The following is a 26,729-nucleotide window of genomic DNA, read 5'->3' on the forward strand; positions in this document are numbered from 1 at the left end:
TAGCCCAAGCATGTTTTTTATGCATAATAGTTTTTAAATGTAAGGTTGTCATATCGGACAATATATACAGCGATATTGATATATCTGTGAAAGGCTAATATCGGTAAATCGGTCGGGCTCCACTATTTCGCACAATATTCAATGTGTGTCCTTCAGGGAATTTAGATGGTAAAAAATTTCACGGGGTCATGCGGGTCATGAAACTTAAAATGACCCTGCTTGTAGTGTTTTGTGAGAAACATGATAAAACCCTGCCTGAATAAACTCAGTCCACTGCATACAATTTAAAGGTGTATTTACTCATTACTTTAATACAGTTATGAAAGACAATTGTAGTGGGGAGAGAAGGAAGATAACTGGATAAAATGGAATTGTAGAATTAAAAATGTCACAGTTATGGTTAAGGTCGACTGCAACAATGTCCTTAGGGAGGTGTTCATAGGTGTGTCGGGGCAGGATGATGCTCCAATTGGGCCATGCCCCCTGCTAAAAATTAACAAATTACCTACTGTATAGGGTATTATCTTAATGCATGATTACCATTTAGTTTTCAATCTTAAAGCCCGGAGTAATTTCCATATAGACCTATCAACATACTAATGCCATATTAAAGTTGTGTGATGGATTTTTATTTTTATTTTTTTTCTGGAAATGTGAGGAAAAAAGTGAAAATCTGTTTTCTCTTTTTATTTGATTACACAAAATTATTTTGAATGAAATCATAAAGAAGGCATTATAAGATATCAGTCGTGGGTATACATAAGTTCATAACGAATGTAACTGAAGCATGATGGCAATTGTGTTTGCTTGCTGCTGTGGTTGTTATTTGGATGGACTGTGATGATAGGGAATACTTGTCCCAAGACCAAAATGGCAGAGACATCTCTTGGTAAATTTATGACTCACCATCTTTCAAAAACATGGTATGACACACTAACACACTTCCTTTTGTTCTTTCATCTTTTGAAGAAGGAGAAGCTGCATGGATCTAGGGATGTCAGACCATCTCGTGTACCCCCCTTTGAGTGGATGATTTATTTGGCCCCATTGAAGCCTTGATCCATGCTGAAGAAAGATTTCCACAGCAAGTTGTTATATCCAAGTAAGACGCCTCTGCAGGCTCAAACATGTGTGTGTATGTGTGTGTGTGTGTGTGTGTGTGTGTGTGTGTGTGTGTGTGTGAGAGAGAGAGAGAGAGGGAGAGACAGAGAGATGGGGGTGAGGTTTGGGTGGAGAACTACCGGCCCCCCCCGATAGTGGCCCAGTGATGGAGGGTCCGTATTGCTGCCTGTGAGACTGATGGATGATGTGTCATATCTCATGGTCGAAATGCCCTGAGAATAGCTCTGACATATGGATGTGCTACACTAATACAGTGACTAGGAACTGAGGAGTGACAGACAAGAGCTTAGCTGTGCTTGCCAAAAATGGGGACACCAGTCTCACCAAAATTCTTGGTGAGACTGGGTCCCTGGTGCATTGAAAGTTTGCAGGGTCTTGACATGAAGGACACTGTTGTATCATTAGTCCTGTAGGCTAGCTGTTGCCAATATCTAACATTTCTGAAATAACCTATTTTGATATATGCTTTGCATTTAAAATAGAATGTCATGAAGAACTGCATCTCTAAGTATCAATAACTACAACAAAATCTTAGTCCAACTATCAATCATGTGTACACTGTGCATTTATTGTAGTTCCATTGCACAAGTAATGCAGCTATGACACAGTTCTCGGTTGGTAGGCAGAGCAAGATGCTGTCAACTCAATTTCCAGTGGTAAGAACTTTTTTAGACTGCAAAACTGTGCACACTGAACCTAGCAGTTTTAAAGGAATTGTTATACCAAACATTCCTGCATTAGAGTGAACCACTGTGACCAGTCTAAGTGCTTGACGAATCAGATATTTTATAGCTGACATTACAACTGATTTTAATGACCACCTGACATATCATCTAAACCATAACATGCCTGAAAATACCAATAAATTGCCATGACATTCCTAGTGATTAAATTGATGTTATAAGGATATGCAAATATAAGGATATGCAACTTAATATCACTCGTGTTACGATCTATGTTGCTGTGGCTGGGTGTCTTGTGCTTTTTTTTTTTACAGAGGTGCGCTGGAGGCCAGGCGGAGTCGGCGGTCTCAGAAGGGAGTGTACGCACATGCACACACCTGCAGCAGGTAAATCATCAGCGCCAGGATCATTCAAGACCAGGATCCTCACACTGCCCGCTGCCAGTTGATTACGTGATCACCACGCGGTATATGGCTCAGTCGCTATCGTACGGTGGCCCTGAAGGGCAAACAACAACGACAAAAAGAAAAACACAACAACATTAACAAAAACACAACCACAAAAACAAAAACACAACAACATTAACAAAAACACAATTACAAAAAGAAAAACACAACAACATTAACAAAAACACAATTACATTAACAAAAACATAATCACAAAAACAAAATCACAACAACATTAACAAAAACACAATAACATTAACAAAAACACAATCACAAAAACAAAATCACAACAACATTAACAAAAACACAATCACAAAAACAAAATCACAACAACATTAACAAAAACACAATTACATTAACAAAAACACAATCACATTAACAAAAACACAATCACAAAAACAAAATCACAACAACATTAACAAAAACACAATTACTTTAACAACAACACGATTACAAAAACACAATCACATTAACAAAAACACAATTACAAAAACAAAAACACAACAACATTAACAAAACCACAGTCACATTAACAAAAACACAACGACATTAACTTCTACCGGAAAAGGTAGGTACCTTCTACGACACGGATCAATGCTGATTGGACGAAAGCACGTCCGTCTTTTTAACAGGTGGGAAGGGCTGCTTTACGCCACACCAGAGGGGTGTACTGCGAAGCCAGTTTAGTGGGTTAGCGATGTATGTTGAGTCTAAAGCCAGGCTTCCCTGTACTACAAAGGTGGCTCTCTTTTAACCCAGCTAGATCACCATGGTAACTTATGCTTAGCTCATAACCTGGTCCCGACCAGGTTCTGTTCAGAGTTTCAGCTTAAAATCGGCTAGAAAAGTGCCGCTGTTTCACTGTGTAACTCATTTGGAGATGGCGTCACCATTCATTGAGAACCCGGTGGACCTGGGAGCAAGAATAATTCGGGCAGCACTACGACGTGAGCGGCTTCTTCGAGATCGTGCTGATCCGCTGGCATTTCCAGATGAAATTCTCTATGAGCGATATAGATTTTCAGCCGAGGGAATACGGTACATTTGCTCACTTATTGAGCCGAGTGTCAGGAATGCCACTCGAAGAAGCTGTGCGCTCACTGTCGGGCAAGCTGTTTGTGTAGCCCTTCGTTTTTTTGCCACGAGAACCTACTAACATTCAGTTGGTGATGCAGAAAATCTGAGCAAGAACACACACTGACAAAATGATGGGGCAGCTTGGCTACATACCACTTTGAATGATGTTTTTGTATTTGGCTCTAACTTGCTGCCATGTCCGACTGCTGCTTTCACATCTTAATAAAATGCAATATGAAATATTAATTAGGCCAACCTAGTATTTATTTGTCACAGATAATGAGTAAAGTTAATTATTTCTTTGATGTGGCCATGAATAAACTGATGAACTGATCAATGTTTCACCCGTTGTAGGGCAGTGTACGCCCAAACACAAATCTTACAGGCTGGAGTTATTTTCACTGTCAAAAAGGTCTTTATTGTCATTGTACAGGGACAGTAGCCTCATTTGCTTGTTCATCCCGACACAGTGATACAATAAAAAACACTGAACATTTATAGCCTACGCACACTCAGCCTCACTTTCAATAAAACACACACACGCATTCTATAACTGAGATCAGTAAAATGTGAAGACGATATAGACATCATTCAAAAATGAAAAAAGATAGTTGCTTCAGTTTATTTATTTTTAAATGGATGAGGGTTAATATGTAAAAGTTGCACAATGTTGAGCTTTCAGAAATTAAAACACTATGGGCTTAATATAATATTGATCATAATATTAATCAATTAATCATTGTTAACTTACGCATTTACACGGTCAGCAGTTTTCTGCCAGCAGCCCTCCCTCGCTCTATTGGCGGCGACAGTGTTACTTTTTGCCGTGATGGTTTCTTTGAATTCTTTATAGCCTTGCATAATAAGAATCTGCTCATCTTGAGTAAAATATGTGGCCCGATTCATTTTTGCACGGAAGTAGAATAATATGACGTCAAATGCCCCCTTTTATGTGAACGCGCGCAGAGCACAAAGCAGAGAACCGGACTTGACAAATTAAGTTGATAACCACTGTCGCAGTACCGTTTAACTCTGATTGGGGACTTGGGGCTTTGTTGAGCTGCATCATGAGCACAAAGCCTGGCTATGTTTAGCCCCCTTTGCAGTACAGGCCTCAGGTGTGGCGTAAAGCAGCCCTTCCCACCTGAAAAAAAAGACGGACGTGCTTGCGTCCAATCAGCATTGATCCATATCGTAGAAGGTACCTACCTTTTCCGGTAGAAGTTAATGTCATTGTGTTTTTGTTAATGTGATTGTGGTTTTGTTAATGTTGTTGTGTTTTTGTTTTTGTAATTGTGTTTTTGTTAATGTGATTGTGTTTTTGTAATTGTGTTGTTGTTAAAGTAATTGTGTTTTTGTTAATGTTGTTGTGATTTTGTTTTTGTGATTGTGTTTTTGGTAAAAGGTCCCATATTATGCAAAATACACCTTGGAGTGGTTTTCTATCAATAATATGCATCCCCGGCCTGTCTACAGTCCCCCCTGGTATGAAAAAAGTTCATCCTCTCCCTTTTTTGCTTTCTCCGCCTTTAGAAAATGTGTGCTAGAAAGTCTGTCGGTGACGTCACCGACAGACTGGACCCGTCCCCCTAGGCTGGTGGCACCGCCCCAGGTGAAGGTTAGCCATACCCGAAGGAATTGGGCGCGTTCAAGTTGACCTCCTGCTGCCTGATCACATCAGCGAGATCTGCTGGCGACAGCAGGGGCGGGGATACAAACGCTGCTATGAAGTCGAACACTCTCTCTTCCCGTAGACGTGACGTGACCTGGCTGAGCTTGCGGTGTTTGCCTTCTTCGTCGGCGAAGAAGTGGAGGAAATTGAAATTCCATTAATGTTTGATTACAATCAACAACGACTGCGATCAGTTTTCTTACCTGATGCTATGGGAACTTTGCTGGCCTTTTTCTCATATTAATTTCCTTCAGAAATTATTCAATCTGAGATGTTCAAAATATTAGTCAACCAAAACATTTGGGCTGAGGGAATAGAGCAGTGGAACTGCTGCCGTGTTGCATGCAGACGACCGGGGATCAAGACCCGTGTCAAGCCTGTATTTTTGCAGAGGATGTGTTCATCTGATTACTTTTATATATTTATATATATATATATATATCTATATATATATATATATATATATATATATATATATCTATATATATATATATATATATATATACAGTTCATATTTAGAGACAACAGAATGTGACAGCTTTGTCACAATAACAACTTCAAATTTGGATACTTTGTAATTACTTCACTTCAAACGGTCACACAGTGGCGCATCAAGAGTAGATGAAGAGCCTAAATGTTGTCTTACTATAAATGATCATGTTCTGTTTTCCTTGTAATGTCACCATTAAATACATTTGAACTTTGTCTATCTGGTACATTATAGTAAGTCTTGCACAATAACAATACAATTACAACAGTTATTCATTATTATGATGACAACTGTGCTTAGGTGCATCATGATTAAATCACAGCTGAGGGGAATTTGCTGACTACATTTAACAAATAAGCATAACTATAGACACATAAGATGATGCATTTTCTCATAGCAACATTTTTCACAATGAATTAAATACATTTCACTGAATGAATGAAATACAATAATCAGAACAAATGACTGAATCAGATGCCTTGTTCCGCTGCGCCATCTCATCACACGCAGAATAGCTCAGGATAATTCTTTGTATTGTTAATGTGACGGGAACAGAAAGGGTTAATTAATAAGAGTGGATAGTACAGATAACACTGGACACAACAGTTAACCACTTCTCCATCATCACCACAAGCTGACAGAACTGAGCAGTTTATTGACGACATCTTTCAGGGTTGTTGCGTTACATGAAGGATTTTATAGGTTTATTCATGTTGACTATCCCATAGGTGCGGCCACACGGCTGCTACTTATCTGAAAGTATTTGATACTTTAGTAGAAAAGAGGCAGAGGCCTTATGGATATGGAAATTCATCGAAACACACGTCATATACGTCAGCGTAGATGAGAGCCAACTAGACAATTCCCCGCCGGGAAATCGCGAGAGTGGGCTGTGCGCTTTGCCCCGTGACGAAAAAGCAAACATGGCATCAGCAAAGTTTCCTCACCATCAAGCGGGAAAGGCCTTAAGGAACAGATACATCAAGTTTTGTGGTCCTAGTTTCAGAAATGTGGTAATAGGAGCGAGTTAAAAAAGGCCGCAGTTTTGCAAATCCTCTTTCCGATTTACATTGGAGTGAATGGAGCAGTTGAGAGCTGAATGGACCAGGTGAGAGGTACTCTTGTCGGTTAGAGGCAGATAAATCCAAAACCATAAATCCTACCGATAAAGTCGACACATTGGCAGAAAGACAAGTGTGGCTACAACTCTGGAAAACATCACTGTTTTTGAGTAAAGTTTGTGGCTGGGAGCATCACTGAAAGAGAACATTCCTGAGAGTTTTTTAAAGTCTCTCACCGTTCAAAAATTATACATCTTAGGAAAAAAGTTCAAATGCAGCTCAAATACACAGGACTTGTGCCTACATTTTAAAGTATGAATAGTTTTTCTAGGTGAATGTATGCCAGAGCAGGAGATGTTGGAAAAACATCGCAGAGTTGCCAGTTTTTTTACCTCATCCCATTCATTCCTTATGGGAAGTGTCTCGCAGCTGTTCGCGTCTTACAACGTGAAACATTAATATTCTGGAAAACTGAATAATAGCAAACAGAGTCCGATCAAGCCGTACATTGAATGAGTGACAAAATAATCGTTAAATGTAGTTTAAATGTTGGGAAATATACTGTGTGTGTGCGTTTGTGTGTGAGTATGTGAGTGCACGCTTAAGCATTGCTGTGTGTGTGTGTCTACATGTCTCTCTGTCTGTCTGTCTCATGTGTGTCTCCTGTCTGTCTGTCTGTCCGATGTGTGTCTCCTGTCTGTCTGTCTGTCCGATGTGTGTCTCCTGTCTGTCTGTCTGTCTGTCTGTCTGATGTATGTCTCCTGTCTGTAGATGAGAGCCAATTAGGGCAAAGTACTGACGTCATGAAGGTGGGTCTGGGGTCCAGTACCTGGAGAGCAACTGCGCGAATGCTCTGCAGCAGCCTCGCTCCCGCGATAACTTAAGGTCATGTGACATCAGATGCGGAGCAGAAACCACTCCCATCCAGGTCATCGTGGACACATTTTAACCAGCATGCATCACGATTTATGCAGCGCTGCGCAGCACTGCGTGATCTTGAACTCGCCTAATATCTAAACGGCGCCATTTTTTTACGCTCGGTTAGAAAATGGTGAATGTACGACCAGGAAGAAGCAGTTGCAGTGTCCTAGCTGAAGTTGGCAAAAAACTGTAGGTGTGTGCGAACCACTTTGAGCTGACTGTTTCACCAACTTGGGCCAGTACAAGGCAGGAGTAGTTGGCAGACTTATGCTCAAAGGAATACACGCAGACCAAGGACATGTAAGTATACACATGCGCTGTGTGTTTCTGTAGATAAGGCAGAACTCCTGCGTGATGTACTGTGTGTTTTGCCATTGAGAACAAGGTAATGTTAGCAGCTAACCGCTAACGTTAGCTTCTCTGACACAAGTTAGTGCTACAGCAGAATCATCGTGTGTATTACATTTCTGATCCTGCACATTATGTAATGCGTGTCCTAGGGAAATGTCTGCATTTGCAAGTATTTAGCTGTGTTTATTTAGCAATTGTACACAAACTAACCAAGCAGTGTCACATAGTACCAGCTAACGCTAACCGCGATCTTCCATGCTAATGCTAACCGCAAGCTTCTAGTTCGCATCAACACGGTCTCCACATGCAAACCCAGAGACCCGGTCGGTCGAGCGGTACATACACACACCCTCCACCGGATCTAAGTTTTCAGGATTTTGTGAAATAATGCATTTGAAAACGTTTTCTAAGCTGGAATATGTTAGCATGGGCCGGGGCAAAACGAGTGTACTGTTGCCTGCTACATAGAGTTTAGATTCTCTGCCCGAGCCCGACACCGACGCTATCCTCGGCTGATTTGTTTTTAATAACTCAAAATAATGACCATATTTCCAGCTAGAAAATGCGCATCTCTCTCCTCCCTCCATTTTTGTGTTGCTGCGTGGTGTTACACGTGAGTTATCCTCATGGCTAAAACGTGACTTGAGACGTACGTGACATCACTACCCGACACACAAGAAGAAAGCAAGAATATATATTTTTACTAAGGAAAATGACCAAAATAATTGTAATGCACAGTGACTTGAATAAATAAATTTAATCCGATCACTGGTTTGGATATGTTAACGCATTAGATTACTCGTTACTGAATTAAAGAGGTCAGGTTAGAGTAACGTAACGCGTTGCAGCCTTTATAGTCCAGTTGGTTAGTGCACAAATTACATATTACCCTTACCGAGGTGATAAAAGCACCAAATTTTACATGAAGCTTCTTTAGGATCTCCTGAATGATTTCAGCCTAGGAGCCCAGCTGAAATATTGAAATTTACTGTCAAATCACTCACAAAACAATATCCAAGAAAAACGTTTTTTTGTTTTTTCCTCTCGAGTAAAACTTTCATGGTAATGGCCATTTAAGACCACTAAAAAAGCTTCCTTTTGTTAATTTGTGCTCTGGCCAGCAGATCTTTCACATTATAAGTGTAAAATAGAGTACCAAAACATCTTAGACCCCAAAAAACCTCAAAAGCCCTGTATAATACAGGCGAAATTATAGAAAAAAGGCAGCAAAAATTGCTTAAATGTTAGGAGATCTTGGGTTTTCTCTTTTATTTTTTAATTCAACTTTAGGTTATTCATTTAGCCATCTACTGAGTTCATAGTTCGGCCATTAGTTCTGCATCACATCACATTAAATCCTATTTGTGTGTGACAGTACATAGCTAGACGCACTGCCATTGAATCTGGAGGGGGAAAGCCAATGTAATGATGAAATGCAACGACTGGACATTCACAAGTGCTTCCTCTGTGAGGGTGGCATAGATCAAGGTGCTCTCCATGAAGTATCAACATTTGATGCCGACAGGAATATCCAACATTTTCAAAATTCAAAATGGCAGTTTAAACCATATTTCAACTCCCAGTTTTGATTAATTTTGAGTCAATTTAGATGTTTTAGAGGACACTGAATCAATAAAAATAAATTGCAGGATATTTATGAACACAATTATCCAAATGATGCAGAATATGTACATTTTAATTCACATAACATTACACTCTGAGGTGACATTGGAGGTAACAAAGGCAAGTACCATATCAAACTGACTATGGCTAAATAATACAGAGAAAGGAGTATAATACAAGTTACAGTTAGAACACATAAGTCCTGGAACAGATTTTAAAACAGAAGTATACCCAAAATTATCACTGCAGAAAACTAGAAAACTTTCATCAAGCAATAGCACCTTGTACTTCTGCTACTCTGCACTATATAACCATATATTCATCATCAACATCTTCTTCTTCGACTTCATTTTTGTCGTCTTGCTCTTCTTGCTGTGAGTGTGTGAGCTGGGTGCAACATGTACTGTCATAGCCATTGCAGAAGCAGTAGCTGGTACCGGGGGCTTGCATCCAGGACAGGCATGATGATTTCCTTCCTTCCTTCCTTCTCACCTTCCTTCTTGTTCCATCCAAACTTGGTGATGTCCACAGCTGGTGGATCAGGGCGGTCTGCTGGTTTCCAAAGCAGCATCTGTAGATGGGCACGCCGTCCATGGAGGTGCACTTTGCGCTCTGTAGGCAGTGTCTTCAGTGCTGGGGGGGTTTTGCACTTTCGGTAAAAGTCATATCTGGCGACATTCAGAGATGCAGACTTCCTGCGGCTGTACAGAGCCAGGAAAAAAACCCCTCACTGTCTCTGTGATTTGCAAATCAGTCGCTCCCTCCTCTCCAATGAAGTGACGCAGGTCACCAGGTACTAGTCTCATGGCCTTGAGCGCAGACACCTGCCCTTTGCCAACGGGATAGGAGGTGGTGTCACACCCGAGGGAGCATGCATAGCCACCTCTTCATCTGCAGGTGACATGTGATACCCACCCTCCAGCACCAACAGACCATGAGCACAAACACATCAGTGTTGTCGCTGAGAATGTGGACAGTTTTAGCACCACGCCTGGCTGCTTCGTCATGAGTGACAATACTGTCTGACCATCTTGATGTGATCTCCTATGTTGTGTGCAAAGGAGCTCGCCTACCCTCCACTTAATTGTCTTGTCCTTCATCACTTTATTGCGGCTAGGTAGGGGGGTTTTCAGTGACAGTTGTACTCTATTGAGCTCCCCCCAGCCCCTGCCTCTCGTGGTCTTTGGCAGAGACTTGCTCATACCGGTCTAAGATAACAAATGTTTGGGTGATGTAGTGATCAAGCCGGCGCCCCATTCTGGCTGCGAAATCAGCCACAGTGCCTTACAATGACCACACCAAGCGATAGATTAGCTGCGATGCATCAACGAGTACAACGTCTGGTGGGTGGGGATTGGGAACAAGGATTTCAAGACGCTGAACAATCACAGACTTGTTACTGTTTCTGAGGCATCCATACTTACCGATGATGGATGCAGGGACCGGGCCGAGCTCGTAGATAAAGAGGGTAGAGAGCTCCATTCTTCTCTTGTTCCCCACCACCACATGCCTTTCACTCCCTTCCCTTGCTTGATGCATGTCTGCTCCCCAAACATATCTCCACTCACTGCAGCTGCACCATCTGAGTGGCAGCACACATGGCTTCCGGCGAGGAGGTCATCCTCGGCAGTAGCAGGAAGGTGCTGCATGTCGCGCAGATGCCATGTGATCCATCTTGAGTAGTTGTGATGACCAGCGGCAAAGAAATAGGGCAGCATCTCTTCAAGGCATGTTGTTGCAGCAACCAGTCACCCTCTCTTTCTGCTCGCCAGAACTTGTGCGCTATTAGGTTTGGGGTGATGAAGCAAAGTAGTCTAACTTATTTTGGTAGCTGTGGTAACATTAAGGTCAGTGTAAAGCAGAAATAAATTTGTGTTATGAGTTTGTCATACCACAGAAACATGTGTTATTGACCACTGAGCCAAATTTGAAAGATTAAAACAATTGCCAGGTATATAAAATTAGGTCTGAAAATCATGGAAAAACAAGCACTTCTCTCTGCTGTGAAACGCTGGGGGCTTGTCAGTTAGAGGCGCTGGAACCACGCCAACGCGCGGGAGGGGATCCTCCTCCATGTACTGTACAAGGACCTAACCTACAGTAACAATGGAAGTTAACAGCATCATCGGACGGACCCAGCCCAACTTGTTTGAGCCATCCGAGCCAGAAACTGACTCTGAGTCAGACACTCATAGTGCTCAGCCTTGTTCCTCACAGTCCATGTTTTACATTACACACAAACGTAAAACCCCAGTCTACATATAATTCCTTGTCATAGCTATATTGGTGCACATAAAATATTACCTGTAGATTATCACTGTGCTGTCAGATGGACTCTGCTCAGGGAATGAGGCCAAATCATGTCATGATTAAATGCAATAACATTTGCTAACATTACATGGGCATGACAGGATGCCCGATGTAACATCACTTTCAGGATTTGCACCTTCAGCAAAATGCTTTTAGTTGCCCAAATGTACAATATTTATAACATACATAAGCACACACGTACACTTAGAGCTTAGATCTGGCCTAATAATCAAGCCCGACCCTACCTGACCTGAGCCCGTGCACGTTATGTCCGAGCTGGCCCGGGTTGTCAGCCTGACTGGTTGACTGGTTAGCTAGCTGCAAACTATTCTAAGAGATGCTATGACTCGAGAGTGAGCGGAAAAACCTCCGAAGCTAATGCGCTGAATGTATTTATATGGCTTCCGCAGCAGGGCCGGGTTTGTGCAAATCATGTCCGTGTTCCGTAATGCGGCCATGATTTCTGACCCGTCCATTAAATCTTGAACACAGAATTGTTGAAAAACAGTTTGTGAGCCTAGCTCCAAAATTAATAACCCCCAAAACCACTCCAATATTGTCCAAATCGGCCAAGCAGTTGCTGAAATATTGCCCATATAGGCCAATGCTAATTAATGCTAATATTGCTAATTATGCAAATTGCCCAACATATACAAGTTAGCAACCAGCAGTTTCTTAATACTGGGGACCCGCACTGTACATTTCTAATATAAAACTTTGGTGTACTCAACATTTCCGGGTTCACAATGGGGCTCTATGGGCTGGCAAGTCTGCTCATCTCTTTGCAAATGCACCTGTAACGACTCATAATTATTAATTACAGGGCCAATAAAGATTATACTTTTTCAATACTTGTCATGTATTGAAGCTTTATTAATGTAAAAGTTCATACACATAAATAAAACTATAAAATGTTAACTTTGGGATTCATTTGAACACTTTATCTTGTGCAGGAACTTGAAAATCACTGTGTTTTAAGCATATTTCATTGATATTGATATACTGCTAATATGAAGTTTTTTTTCTGAGGGCTCCTAGGCCAAATTTACACTATAGACCCTAAGGAAACACCATGCAAAATTTGGTGCTTTTATCACCTCTGTAACGGTAATTTCATTATGCCACCGGACTATTAGTACTTGAATTATACCGTAACAGTGCTGTCATGTGTTACTGCTATCCATATCTGGGAATTCTGTGCAGGATAATTAAACTGTGATTACATGTTGAGAACATTTCAAATTGTTTGCCCATGTCTTGTAATTGTTTTCATGTTTTATTTTCATCATCAGGAGATAATTTTTTCAAACTGAGCTTTCCAAAGTCCAGGGAGGGAGAGTGCAGAGCCAAAACAGTGAAGACAGAGGCGACATTCCGTAAGTTTTACAATCTTTTATTTGAACCTCACAAATTAAAATAAACATGGACACACATGCATCACACAAAAGGTTGAACACAAACACTTGAAATCTGAATTCTTTTAAGATGGTTTTCAAAATAAATAATGAGAATGTATAAATAAGAAGTAATTAGGAGAAATAAGAGAAACTTTACAACACTGCAGCACAAGGCTTTTTGGTTCTACTGCAATTTTCCTGTGAACATACATTTTTGTTTATTGCACTGCAGACTGCGGTGATGCACTGTTGGACCTGATCTTCCAGAAGGTTTTACAGGACCCTACCCCATATGTGAACGAGGTGCTGAAACTAATAATCCCTGAAGACCTCTCGGACCACGCAGACAGGTAGCACAACTCTCACTCTCCACCCCAGAGAGCTCCAGCACCAGCTTACAAAGCTTCTGTAGGCTATATTGGCTGAACACAATTCAATATAAAGTCAGCACTTAATGTTTACACCCGTGGCAACTAGATACTTTCTTTGTTATTATTTTCATATTGATAATGAAGTTGATATATAAAGTCAAACTGTTTCACTTTGATATTATCATCTTAATCTTAATCTCTTAATAGTATTTATTTGACTAAAAGCTCATTGCACTATTCCCCTCAGACGTAAAGGTCCATAGTCTGTCCGATAAATGTTCAGTGCATTCTGCAGTGCAGATACATTCAGGCAGACAGGTTACAGGCCAGGAGGGTCCACCATGCACGATGTTGGCTCAGGATGCTGCTGTAGTCTTCGTGTAACCTAGAAATTATGAAAGGTAAGTGAGTGGCAACAGATTAGAGAAAAGAGAGACAGCAAAATGACAACCTTGTTTGCCCAGTGTTCACACTTATTTGTGGTATTTCCATACAGCAGATATTCTCAGGTTCATAGGCATTTGTACACAATTGCCACAGTAAGACCTGCTTTTATGCAGAATTTTTATTATTCATTGGAAACTATAATCGCTAATCACGTCGCATTGTTTCTTTGGTAATATATCTAAAGTTTATAAACCGTTGAAACTCTTTGAAAAACAATTCTGGTAGAGAGGTGATTGGGGGGGGGGAACTGTGGCTTATTGGAAATTACAGTTGAAAATTGCTGGCAGTAGCTAATTACAGGTCGTCACTACAAATAAGAGGTTCTCAACTTACCTGGCTACATAAAGGTAAATAATAATATGGGGTTACGCTTTTGTCCTGTAACGGCTGTTACTAAATTGCATCCGCGTTACTGCAACTGAACAGCAGTAAACACCAGCCGAGGTTTGGCTAAGCTATATGATGTAAACACTGGAGGCAGGAGAAGGGGCTGTTATTTGAAACAAGGCGGGGCAGACGGCCAGTAAGCTCGTAAAACTTTCGTTAGTCTGCAGTAACATAGAAGTAATGTCGAGGTAACAAACTTAACTACTAACCACTGAGAAACATCAGTGTTCATTCTTGGCTGCTTACTTTCTTCTGGAGCCTCTTGTTGTTCTGGGTCGAACCGCAGTCTTGTTGTCCGGCGGCCATTACTTCTAGAAACTCCGCCGTTGCCATGGTCACATGATGCCGTCCTCACGTCTTCCACAGGCAGGAAGAGGTGGGCGGCGCGCAGTAGCTCATTAGCATTTAAAGGGAAAGGCACTGAAACTGGCCACCTGGCCTTCTGGGTTCCCCTCTCGTCTCCGACCTAACAACTCGAGTCTGATCGATATATCTATCAGCTGATATTATTGGCCAATACTGGCCAACCACCGATATTTTCCTGGCATATGTTCTCTGATATGTTAAGGTATGAATAAGTTGATGCTTGGGGCAATAAAAATTTAATTTCCACTTAAGTTTAAGTCTCAGCAGGCTGATGTTATTTTGGTACACACAGTTTATTGTTAAACTGCAAAGTGTCCTGCCTCCATTGTGTTGCATTGTCTTTGTACCCCATTTAAGGAATCATTACAAAAAAAAAAAGAAATACATATAGTCTGTGTCTTTAAACACAGTTGCAAGATATATTAAATTCCTGGTATTATAAAGCAACAACCTCAATTAGAAACAGGCTTAACAATCTCTTAAACTTAAATTAAACTTTGACGTAAAGGTGATTGACCATGAATTGATTCATTTTATTTCAGATAAAGAAGCAGAAATACATGCATATTAGTTTTGAAGTTCAGTACATGAGTACATGAATATGAGGAATTGTTGCAATTCATTGCAGACGTAAAGGATTGCGTCACATTCATTTAAAATGTAGTCAGTTACTGATTACAATTAGTTGAGGAATCCAGTGTTTTCAAAAATGTAATATAATCTAATTAATTTTGGATAACATGTATTTTGTATGTTAATCATCTGCCAGTTGGTCATATAAACAGAACTGGCACAAACTACAGTTGTGTGTGTGGTGTGTTTCCGATTCCATTTAAGTTTTTGTTGCAGCTATTTTTTTTATAAAAGTACTTTGCTCTCATAATACAAAAGTAGGACTTCAAATATTCATCTGAGATTGTCACTGTAGTTACTTTGATATACAGTGGGACACATCCTCCATATTTATGTCACAGAAAAATATATATATATATGTAATGTCTTCACATTTGTTTATGTATAGTCTTCTTGGTACTGTCATGAAGTAATCTGGATCACATGTATTCCATTACTACCCAACAAGGCACATATGGTCAGTGGAATTGGCCACTATCCCGGTGACTTCGACCTCACACAGTGTCAGGGCTTCTCGTCTTCCAGGAATCACAATGTTTACATAACGGCCTTCCATTCCACGACACTCATAGGTTTTGGACTCCCCAGCGAGGATAGAAGTGATCACAGCACATCTGAAGAGAAATAAAACAGTTTCATGAGTACAACAATTACATTAGACATACACTATGCATAGAACTCACCAGTAGTCATATTTGGATATCTCTGACACAGTTGTGCTGAAAACTATGGGTTTTTATTCGTAAATAATGGAGATATCCAGTGCACCAATTTCATGTAACTTGCACAACTGTTAAATGTGCAAACCTATTAGAAAAAGTTGGTACTGTTACCTTGGATTAGCGTTGCCATTGTTCACGCGTGAATTTCCAATGCGGATCTCAGCACCATTGATCCTTTTATGGCAACAATCTTTTCTGTTTGTGATGGTGACAGTGTTGACCTTATAGGGCTTCAGGAGGTCAAGTCTCCACCATGGATTTTTATCTCCTTGTGTGTGGGTACAGGATCCCTGGAGCCAGTTACTAGCACGACTTCCGTCGATGGCCCTTTCAGGGACGCCCTTCCAAGCCAGGGAGGACTGAGCAACTTTTCCACCTTTAGCAATATTAATAACTGGACACAGAAATACTATCTGTTACTAGATACATTAAGGCAACGGAGAAGTAACACATGTCTTGATCTGACCAACACCACTAAAGAACAGTCAGCATAATTTGATTGAACTTTTACTGTGACTATTTACTCAAAGTCATCTTTTGAACACCATATGTTGCAAATCACCATTTGGAGCTATCTTTCCAGAAGGCTGCCCAGTAACTTCGACCTCACATAGTGTCAGGGCTTCTCGTCTTCCAGGAATCACAATGTTTACATAACGGCCTTCCATTCCACGACACTCATAGGTTTTGGACTCCCCAGCGAGGATAGAAGTGATCACAGCACATCTGAAGAGAAATAAAACAGTTTCATGAGTACAACAATTACATTAGACATACACTATGCATAGAACTCACCAGTAGTCATATTTGGATATCTCTGACACAGTTGTGCTGAAAACTATGGGTTTTTATTCGTAATAATGGAGATATCCAGTGCACCAATTTCATGTAACTTGCACAACTGTTAAATGTGCAAACCTATTAGAAAAAGTTGGTACTGTTACCTTGGATTAGCGTTGCCATTGTTCACGCGTGAATTTCCAATGCGGATCTCAGCACCATTGATCCTTTTATGGCAACAATCTTTTCTGTTTGTGATGGTGACAGTGTTGACCTTATAGGGCTTCAGGAGGTCAAGTCTCCACCATGGATTTTTATCTCCTTGTGTGTGGGTACAGGATCCCTGGAGCCAGTTACTAGCACGACTTCCGTCGATGGCCCTTTCAGGGACGCCCTTCCAAGCCAGGGAGGACTGAGCAACTTTTCCACCTTTAGCAATATTAATAACTGGACACAGAAATACTATCTGTTACTAGATACATTAAGGCAACGGAGAAGTAACACATGTCTTGATCTGACCAACACCACTAAAGAACAGTCAGCATAATTTGATTGAACTTTTACTGTGACTATTTACTCAAAGTCATCTTTTGAACACCATATGTTGCAAATCACCATTTGGAGCTATCTTTCCAGAAGGCTGCCCAGTAACTTCGACCTCACATAGTGTCAGGGCTTCTCGTCTTCCAGGAATCACAATGTTTACATAACGGCCTTCCATTCCACGACACTCATAGGTTTTGGACTCCCCAGCGAGGATAGAAGTGATCACAGCACATCTGAAGAGAAATAAAACAGTTTCATGAGTACAACAATTACATTAGACATACACTATGCATAGAACTCACCAGTAGTCATATTGGATATCTCTGACACAGTTGTGCTGAAAACTATGGGTTTTTATTCGTAAATAATGGAGATATCCAGTGCACCAATTTCATGTAACTTGCACAACTGTTAAATGTGCAAACCTATTAGAAAAAGTTGGTACTGTTACCTTGGATTAGCGTTGCCATTGTTCACGCGTGAATTTCCAATGCGGATCTCAGCACCATTGATCCTTTTATGGCAACAATCTTTTCTGTTTGTGATGGTGACAGTGTTGACCTTATAGGGCTTCAGGAGGTCAAGTCTCCACCATGGATTTTTATCTCCTTGTGTGTGGGTACAGGATCCCTGGAGCCAGTTACTAGCACGACTTCCGTCGATGGCCCTTTCAGGGACGCCCTTCCAAGCCAGGGAGGACTGAGCAACTTTTCCACCTTTAGCAATATTAATAACTGGACACAGAAATACTATCTGTTACTAGATACATTAAGGCAACGGAGAAGTAACACATGTCTTGATCTGACCAACACCACTAAAGAACAGTCAGCATAATTTGATTGAACTTTTACTGTGACTATTTACTCAAAGTCATCTTTTGAACACCATATGTTGCAAATCACCATTTGGAGCTATCTTTCCAGAAGGCTGCCCAGTAACTTCGACCTCACATAGTGTCAGGGCTTCTCGTCTTCCAGGAATCACAATGTTTACATAACGGCCTTCCATTCCACGACACTCATAGGTTTTGGACTCCCCAGCGAGGATAGAAGTGATCACAGCACATCTGAAGAGAAATAAAACAGTTTCATGAGTACAACAATTACATTAGACATACACTATGCATAGAACTCACCAGTAGTCATATTTGGATATCTCTGACACAGTTGTGCTGAAAACTATGGGTTTTTATTCGTAAATAATGGAGATATCCAGTGCACCAATTTCATGTAACTTGCACAACTGTTAAATGTGCAAACCTATTAGAAAAAGTTGGTACTGTTACCTTGGATTAGCGTTGCCATTGTTCACGCAGTGAATTTCCAATGCGGATCTCAGCACCATTGATCCTTTTATGGCAACAATCTTTTCTGTTTGTGATGGTGACAGTGTTGACCTTATAGGGCTTCAGGAGGTCAAGTCTCCACCATGGATTTTTATCTCCTTGTGTGTGGGTACAGGATCCCTGGAGCCAGTTACTAGCACGACTTCCGTCGATGGCCCTTTCAGGGACGCCCTTCCAAGCCAGGGAGGACTGAGCAACTTTTCCACCTTTAGCAATATTAATAACTGGACACAGAAATACTATCTGTTACTAGATACATTAAGGCAACGGAGAAGTAACACATGTCTTGATCTGACCAACACCACTAAAGAACAGTCAGCATAATTTGATTGAACTTTTACTGTGACTATTTACTCAAAGTCATCTTTTGAACACCATATGTTGCAAATCACCATTTGGAGCTATCTTTCCAGAAGGCTGCCCAGTAACTTCGACCTCACATAGTGTCAGGGCTTCTCGTCTTCCAGGAATCACAATGTTTACATAACGGCCTTCCATTCCACGACACTCATAGGTTTTGGACTCCCCAGCGAGGATAGAAGTGATCACAGCACATCTGAAGAGAAATAAAACAGTTTCATGAGTACAACAATTACATTAGACATACACTATGCATAGAACTCACCAGTAGTCATATTTGGATATCTCTGACACAGTTGTGCTGAAAACTATGGGTTTTTATTCGTAAATAATGGAGATATCCAGTGCACCAATTTCATGTAACTTGCACAACTGTTAAATGTGCAAACCTATTAGAAAAAGTTGGTACTGTTACCTTGGATTAGCGTTGCCATTGTTCACGCGTGAATTTCCAATGCGGATCTCAGCACCATTGATCCTTTTATGGCAACAATCTTTTCTGTTTGTGATGGTGACAGTGTTGACCTTATAGGGCTTCAGGAGGTCAAGTCTCCACCATGGATTTTTATCTCCTTGTGTGTGGGTACAGGATCCCTGGAGCCAGTTACTAGCACGACTTCCGTCGATGGCCCTTTCAGGGACGCCCTTCCAAGCCAGGGAGGACTGAGCAACTTTTCCACCTTTAGCAATATTAATAACTGGACACAGAAATACTATCTGTTACTAGATACATTAAGGCAACGGAGAAGTAACACATGTCTTGATCTGACCAACACCACTAAAGAACAGTCAGCATAATTTGATTGAACTTTTACTGTGACTATTTACTCAAAGTCATCTTTTGAACACCATATGTTGCAAATCACCATTTGGAGCTATCTTTCCAGAAGGCTGCCCAGTAACTTCGACCTCACATAGTGTCAGGGCTTCTCGTCTTCCAGGAATCACAATGTTTACATAACGGCCTTCCATTCCACGACACTCATAGGTTTTGGACTCCCCAGCGAGGATAGAAGTGATCACAGCACATCTGAAGAGAAATAAAACAGTTTCATGAGTACAACAATTACATTAGACATACACTATGCATAGAACTCACCAGTAGTCATATTTGGATATCTCTGACACAGTTGTGCTGAAAACTATGGGTTTTTATTCGTAAATAATGGAGATATCCAGTGCACCAATTTCATGTAACTTGCACAACTGTTAAATGTGCAAACCTATTAGAAAAAGTTGGTACTGTTACCTTGGATTAGCGTTGCCATTGTTCACGCGTGAATTTCCAATGCGGATCTCAGCACCATTGATCCTTTTATGGCAACAGTCTTTTCTGTTTGTGATGGTGACAGTGTTGACCTTATAGGGCTTCAGGAGGTCAAGTCTCCACCATGGATTTTTATCTCCTTGTGTGTGGGTACAGGATCCCTGGAGCCAGTTACTAGCACGACTTCCGTCGATGGCCCTTTCAGGGACGCCCTTCCAAGCCAGGGAGGACTGAGCAACTTTTCCACCTTTAGCAATATTAATAACTGGACACAGAAATACAATCTGTTACTAGATACATTAAGGCAACGGAGAAGTAACACATGTCTTGATCTGACCAACACCACTAAAGAACAGTCAGCATAATTTGATTGAACTTTTACTGTGACTATTTACTCAAAGTCATCTTTTGAACACCATATGTTGCAAATCACCATTTGGAGCTATCTTTCCAGAAGGCTGCCCAGTAACTTCGACCTCACATAGTGTCAGGGCTTCTCGTCTTCCAGGAATCACAATGTTTACATAACGGCCTTCCATTCCACGACACTCATAGGTTTTGGACTCCCCAGCGAGGATAGAAGTGATCACAGCACATCTGAAGAGAAATAAAACAGTTTCATGAGTACAACAATTACATTAGACATACACTATGCATAGAACTCACCAGTAGTCATATTTGGATATCTCTGACACAGTTGTGCTGAAAACTATGGGTTTTTATTCGTAAATAATGGAGATATCCAGTGCACCAATTTCATGTAACTTGCACAACTGTTAAATGTGCAAACCTATTAGAAAAAGTTGGTACTGTTACCTTGGATTAGCGTTGCCATTGTTCACGCGTGAATTTCCAATGCGGATCTCAGCACCATTGATCCTTTTATGGCAACAATCTTTTCTGTTTGTGATGGTGACAGTGTTGACCTTATAGGGCTTCAGGAGGTCAAGTCTCCACCATGGATTTTTATCTCCTTGTGTGTGGGTACAGGATCCCTGGAGCCAGTTACTAGCACGACTTCCGTCGATGGCCCTTTCAGGGACGCCCTTCCAAGCCAGGGAGGACTGAGCAACTTTTCCACCTTTAGCAATATTAATAACTGGACACAGAAATACAATCTGTTACTAGATACATTAAGGCAACGGAGAAGTAACACATGTCTTGATCTGACCAACACCACTAAAGAACAGTCAGCATAATTTGATTGAACTTTTACTGTGACTATTTACTCAAAGTCATCTTTTGAACACCATATGTTGCAAATCACCATTTGGAGCTATCTTTCCAGAAGGCTGCCCAGTAACTTCGACCTCACATAGTGTCAGGGCTTCTCGTCTTCCAGGAATCACAATGTTTACATAACGGCCTTCCATTCCACGACACTCATAGGTTTTGGACTCCCCAGCGAGGATAGAAGTGATCACAGCACATCTGAAGAGAAATAAAACAGTTTCATGAGTACAACAATTACATTAGACATACACTATGCCTAGAACTCACCAGTAGTCATATTTGGATATCTCTGACACAGTTGTGCTGAAAACTATGGGTTTTTATTCGTAAATAATGGAGATATCCAGTGCACCAATTTCATGTAACTTGCACAACTGTTAAATGTGCAAACCTATTAGAAAAAGTTGGTACTGTTACCTTGGATTAGCGTTGCCATTGTTCACGCGTGAATTTCCAATGCGGATCTCAGCACCATTGATCCTTTTATGGCAACAATCTTTTCTGTTTGTGATGGTGACAGTGTTGACCTTATAGGGCTTCAGGAGGTCAAGTCTCCACCATGGATTTTTATCTTCTTGTGTGTGGGTACAGGATCCCTGGGGCCAGTTACTAGCACGACTTCCGTCGATGGCCCTTTCAGGGACGCCCTTCCAAGCCAGGGAGGACTGAGCAACTTTTCCACCTTTAGCAATATTAACTACTGGACAAAGCAATGTAATTTGTTATTAAAATTGTTTAAGGCAATGGAAAAGTATAACATATGTGTTTTGCTCTAGGAGCTGTGAGCACAGTTTCCGTCAATGGTCCATTCAGGGTAGGCCATACCAGACAGTGGGCACCAAGACACTCTTCCACCTTCAGCAATATTAGCATCCGGACAAAGTTATGAAATGTTGATTTGAGATCACTTTCTCACTGTGACTTCTTTGAAAACAACTTTTTTCACAACTTCACTCTGTAATAAAAACAAAACTATTCTTCATGTCAACATGTTACAAGAGGTTACACTGTCTCTCTCTATGTGTCTGTGTGTCTGTACTTCGTTGTTTTTGTTTGATTCAAGAGAACTGGCTCTCTAACGATTTGTCTTTTTATTCAGTAAATACCAGAGTTGGAATTCATTGAAAGAAAGATCACCAATTTGATTGAAAAGTTTAAAGAAATGATCTTACCAGAAAGGCCACGAGTCTGACCTAGAGCAACCAGCAAGATATAAACCACAGCTGTAGCCATCATCCTGTTGACAAAGTTTACCACATCTTTATTGAAAACTGATTCAATGTTATTAAACCTTTACTAAAAACCTATGAATATATTAACACACAGACATAAAGTCAAAAAACATTACACACTGAATATATTTTAAAAATAGCTACTTATGAACTCATTCTATCATTTGAATTTATATGCACATGCAAACATTTTGCACACATTCCCCCTCACCAGGAACAATCAAGGCATCCATACATCAAGTGCCTGTTTAATTTCTGGCTAATGGAGGAAGTTAACATGTTCTGTCTTTTTAAGCATGACTTTATGTAAGTATCGCATTTGTATCTGTGTTCTGTTTGTACTGAATGTGTTTCTGGCTTTTACTGGAAGTTGTAAGAAAGTGTCTGTCTGGCTATGATTCCTGCATTAGATAATTTTCTGCAGCCTTTCTTTTGCCAACCCAATTACAGCAAATTATTATTTTAAACTTTGCTTGAAATAGTATACATTATGGTAACATAATTAAATCTATTTAAGCGCTATTGCTTACCCTGTTCTTGGTCAGAATAGTTGTTTAACCTTTGATGAATGAGTAGTACTAATATTCTGTCCTTTATCAATTGCTTCTCAGACTCACATTTAAAAACCATTGGGCATTCTCAAGCTGTGAGACACCTAATTCTGTTTGTTCTTTATAGACAATAAAATTATACAAAGTAGAAATGTATTTTAAAGACCTACCTGGAAGCTTTTGAGAACCTTGGAAGCTGCTGTGATGTGCATAGAGGTAATTCCTTTTATACTTTTGTGCGCGGCATGACTGACAGCTGTTGGATTAAGGAACATCCTGATCAAATAGCCGATGTGGTTTTTGTACCTTACCCACCCTATTCAATGTCAACTGTTGTGCTGTCTGATCACATGTGATATCATGATGTTTATGTTTATGTCCTCTGGTTTTCCACAGAGTACACCCTTATTTGAATAGTGTTACTGTACTCAAGCTGCATTTTGTTGCATGTATATTGACAGAGCTGCTGATCGGAGCTGCTGTTTTGTAGCTGATGCAGATCTACATTGACTCATATTGGGTGTCTCGTTAAGTGTAACTTCGAACTGAATTATTGTAATTTTGTTTTTTCTTTTTTGGCGATCATTGCTTTTCCCGTCTTGTTTTAAACCAAAAGTTAACTATTATTTCAATCCATCCAATGATCTTTTCCTACACCTAACCATAGAGTTCAGTTGCTTAAACCTAACCAAACTGACATGAAATTCAAAGAACATCCATTCCTCTACAAATGTTGATGTGCAATGCTGTTGGATTCACTTAAACCACTCCAAACTGGTCACCAAACAAAGTAGCAAGGAGCTTTGGAGCTATAAGTCTTAAGAATAATTCATAGCCTGATTTATATCATTTGTATCATTGTATTCCTAAAATGGTGAAAATCTTTTATTTTTATGGCTGTAGACAGTATTCTCTGATGAAAAAAGTAAAGTGGTTAAAGAAACATTGGCATAGCAACGGTATGAGCCTATCAACAGCTTTGCTCTTTTTCGGCGCTGGTCCGCACCCTCCCTGCTTCCTCTCCCCACTCTGTCTCTCCTAACATCTTTCCTCCCGTTCTCTCCCCTTCCTTTTTTTTTTTTTACATTTCATCCTTTTTCTCTCTGTCTGCTCTACGTCCCACTTGCCTTCACTCTCCACTCTGTCCAGGTCCACTGTCTCCAAGTTCCTCTCCGTTTTTTTCTCATCTCTGTCTATATTTCATTCATTTTTTCCTCTCGTCTGCCTATTTAGCAACTCTTCTGCTTACTCATTCTCAACCCCTTTCTTCTCTTGCCAGCTGCTGCCTATCCTGTCACCTCGACATCCTGTGTGACCTTCTTCTCTGTCCCATATGCGTCTCTCCACACCTCCATCTCCCTCCTCTCACTTCATCTCTCCATTCCCCAATTCGTTCCTTCTTGTGTACTATTTACCTTTTTTCCTCTCTTTTTTGAATTGCATACATATATATCTCTCTATAAATACAAGGAATCTCTGTCTGTGTGTGTGTGTGTGTGTGTGTGTTTCTGTTAGTCAAATATCTCTGCGGATCAGGATCACACTGACCTGAGACTTTCAACATGGCTGCTGCATGGTTCAGTGGTGTGCATCTAAGCATTTGCTTGGACTGCAATGATACCGTGAGTAAATTATTTCAATGCTTTACAAATTCCGCCGAGCATTGTCCACTGGAGTCACGTGTGCACCAGAGCCAATCACTGCACACCGTGGCCATGGGCGCACCAGAGCCAATCACTGCAGAGCTCAAGCCCACGACATATCTGAAGAAACAAGCGGACTTATACCTGCAGCGTAAAAATAAAATACTGCCTGTGCAGTATAAATTATGCGCGTCACATCTATCTATGGACTGTTTGAACTGACATGTGTAAGGTTGTATATATGTATGTATAGTATAGTGTGTATTCTTTATCTATTATTCATCTACGTATTACTTTTATGTATTATTTATCTATTTTATGTATTCATCTATCAATTGTATGTGTTTATTACACTACATTTATTGGACTTAAAAGACATTCGTATTTTTTCTACATACCATAACTGCCTCTGGTGTTGCCTGGTGGACAACAAACCAGTCAAGGGTCCACCTGGTTGTCCCTCACGTGTAGACCACTAGATGAATGCTGTTTCACGTCAAACAGTTCACCATGGGCTACAGAACAAGTGCGCCAGCAGACAACATCTACACTTTTTCCAGCCACGTTTTCTTTTTCTCATTCGAGTCTGTATTTTTGCAGCCTTTTCTTTTTTTATCGGGGGAGTAACGTTACTGCTCATGGTGGAAGGCGTACCGTCTGCAGTGTCCTGTGAACCGATGTCGTTGTGAGCCATGCTGGATTGTTTTGCCAGTTGCCTCAGTCTCTTGTCTTCCGGTATATTCTTGCAAGCGACAGTACCTCGACCAATGAGTAGAGCCGGATTCTGCATCGTTATTCTCGTGTGTGAGTGTGCTGTCGGCTCATTGGTCAAAGAGCAGGAGAGGGCTGGCAGTAAGATTACCGTATATTTTCATATAAAACGCCGTCATTCATTGATTCCATTGACATTTTAAAGACCATTTTGATTCTCACGGAAATACAGGACAAAGTGCGTCCCTTTTAAGCTCAATACGAGACGCGTAACTTTGTTTCTAAATACGGGACGATTCCGTTTTTCAAGGGACGGTTGGCAATCCTAATGCAGCGGCGCGAGCTGGACCGGGATTTTGCTGGCGGTTCGGTCTTGTTCTGTTCTGTGCATCTAAACTGACTGCTGTGGATTAATGAGATTAAACGAGTCCGGACCGAGTCTGTTCGGGTCTGAGGAGATCCGGAGATGCGCGGACAACAAAGTGGAATCGGAATCTGTGGACGTTCGTGTGTAGCTAGCCGCTAGCTAGCAGCTGGCTACACAGCCCACCTCCCAAGGCGACGGACCGGACGCATTGGCACGTCCAAAACCGGACCTAGGGTAAATAATGTCCGCCACGCTTTTTCGCGAACATTGTCGTCACGTTTGCTTTGTGTCTGGTGCAGGAAGAAACAGTAAAAACAGGCTTTTGTCACGAAAGTGTCCAAGCAGCAAGTTTGGTTGTTGAGGAACAGGAAGTTGTGGGAGGGACCTAGGCGGATGATTGATATGCAACGACGGTCGGTGTGTAGACAGCGATATTGAGAGTTGAGAGATTTGTGACATTTAGCGTGTTTGGAGTGTGTAGTTAGTGTGTTATGTAGTGTTTGGTGTAGTGTGTTTAGTGTGTAGTGGAGTCGTTTTTTTGTTTAATGAGTCAGAACAATGAGGAGAAGCTGAATGTGGAGCAGGCAGTGCAGCTCTTCAATCAGCTGGAAGGAG

General features: G+C 40.9%; 1 protein-coding gene across 1 annotated transcript; it reads right to left on the reverse strand.

The window, feature by feature from the left end:
* Nucleotides 1–15,242: 15,242 nt before the first annotated feature.
* LOC115566776 (uncharacterized) lies at nucleotides 15,243–23,574 on the reverse strand. The gene is given in 19 exon segments (XM_030392764.1): nucleotides 15,243–15,971; nucleotides 16,191–16,473; nucleotides 16,642–16,805; nucleotides 17,024–17,306; nucleotides 17,475–17,638; nucleotides 17,857–18,139; nucleotides 18,308–18,471; nucleotides 18,691–18,713; nucleotides 18,715–18,974; nucleotides 19,143–19,306; nucleotides 19,526–19,808; nucleotides 19,977–20,140; nucleotides 20,360–20,642; nucleotides 20,811–20,974; nucleotides 21,194–21,476; nucleotides 21,645–21,808; nucleotides 22,028–22,310; nucleotides 22,783–22,847; nucleotides 23,564–23,574. Coding segments are annotated over 18 exon segments (3,654 nt in total). The 5' UTR covers nucleotide 22,847; nucleotides 23,564–23,574; the 3' UTR covers nucleotides 15,243–15,793.
* Between the last annotated feature and the right edge of the window lie 3,155 nt (nucleotides 23,575–26,729).

The sequence above is a fragment of the Sparus aurata genome, chromosome 17, assembly GCF_900880675.1.
Source record: "Sparus aurata chromosome 17, fSpaAur1.1, whole genome shotgun sequence".
Taxonomy (NCBI): Eukaryota; Metazoa; Chordata; class Actinopteri; order Spariformes; family Sparidae; genus Sparus; species Sparus aurata.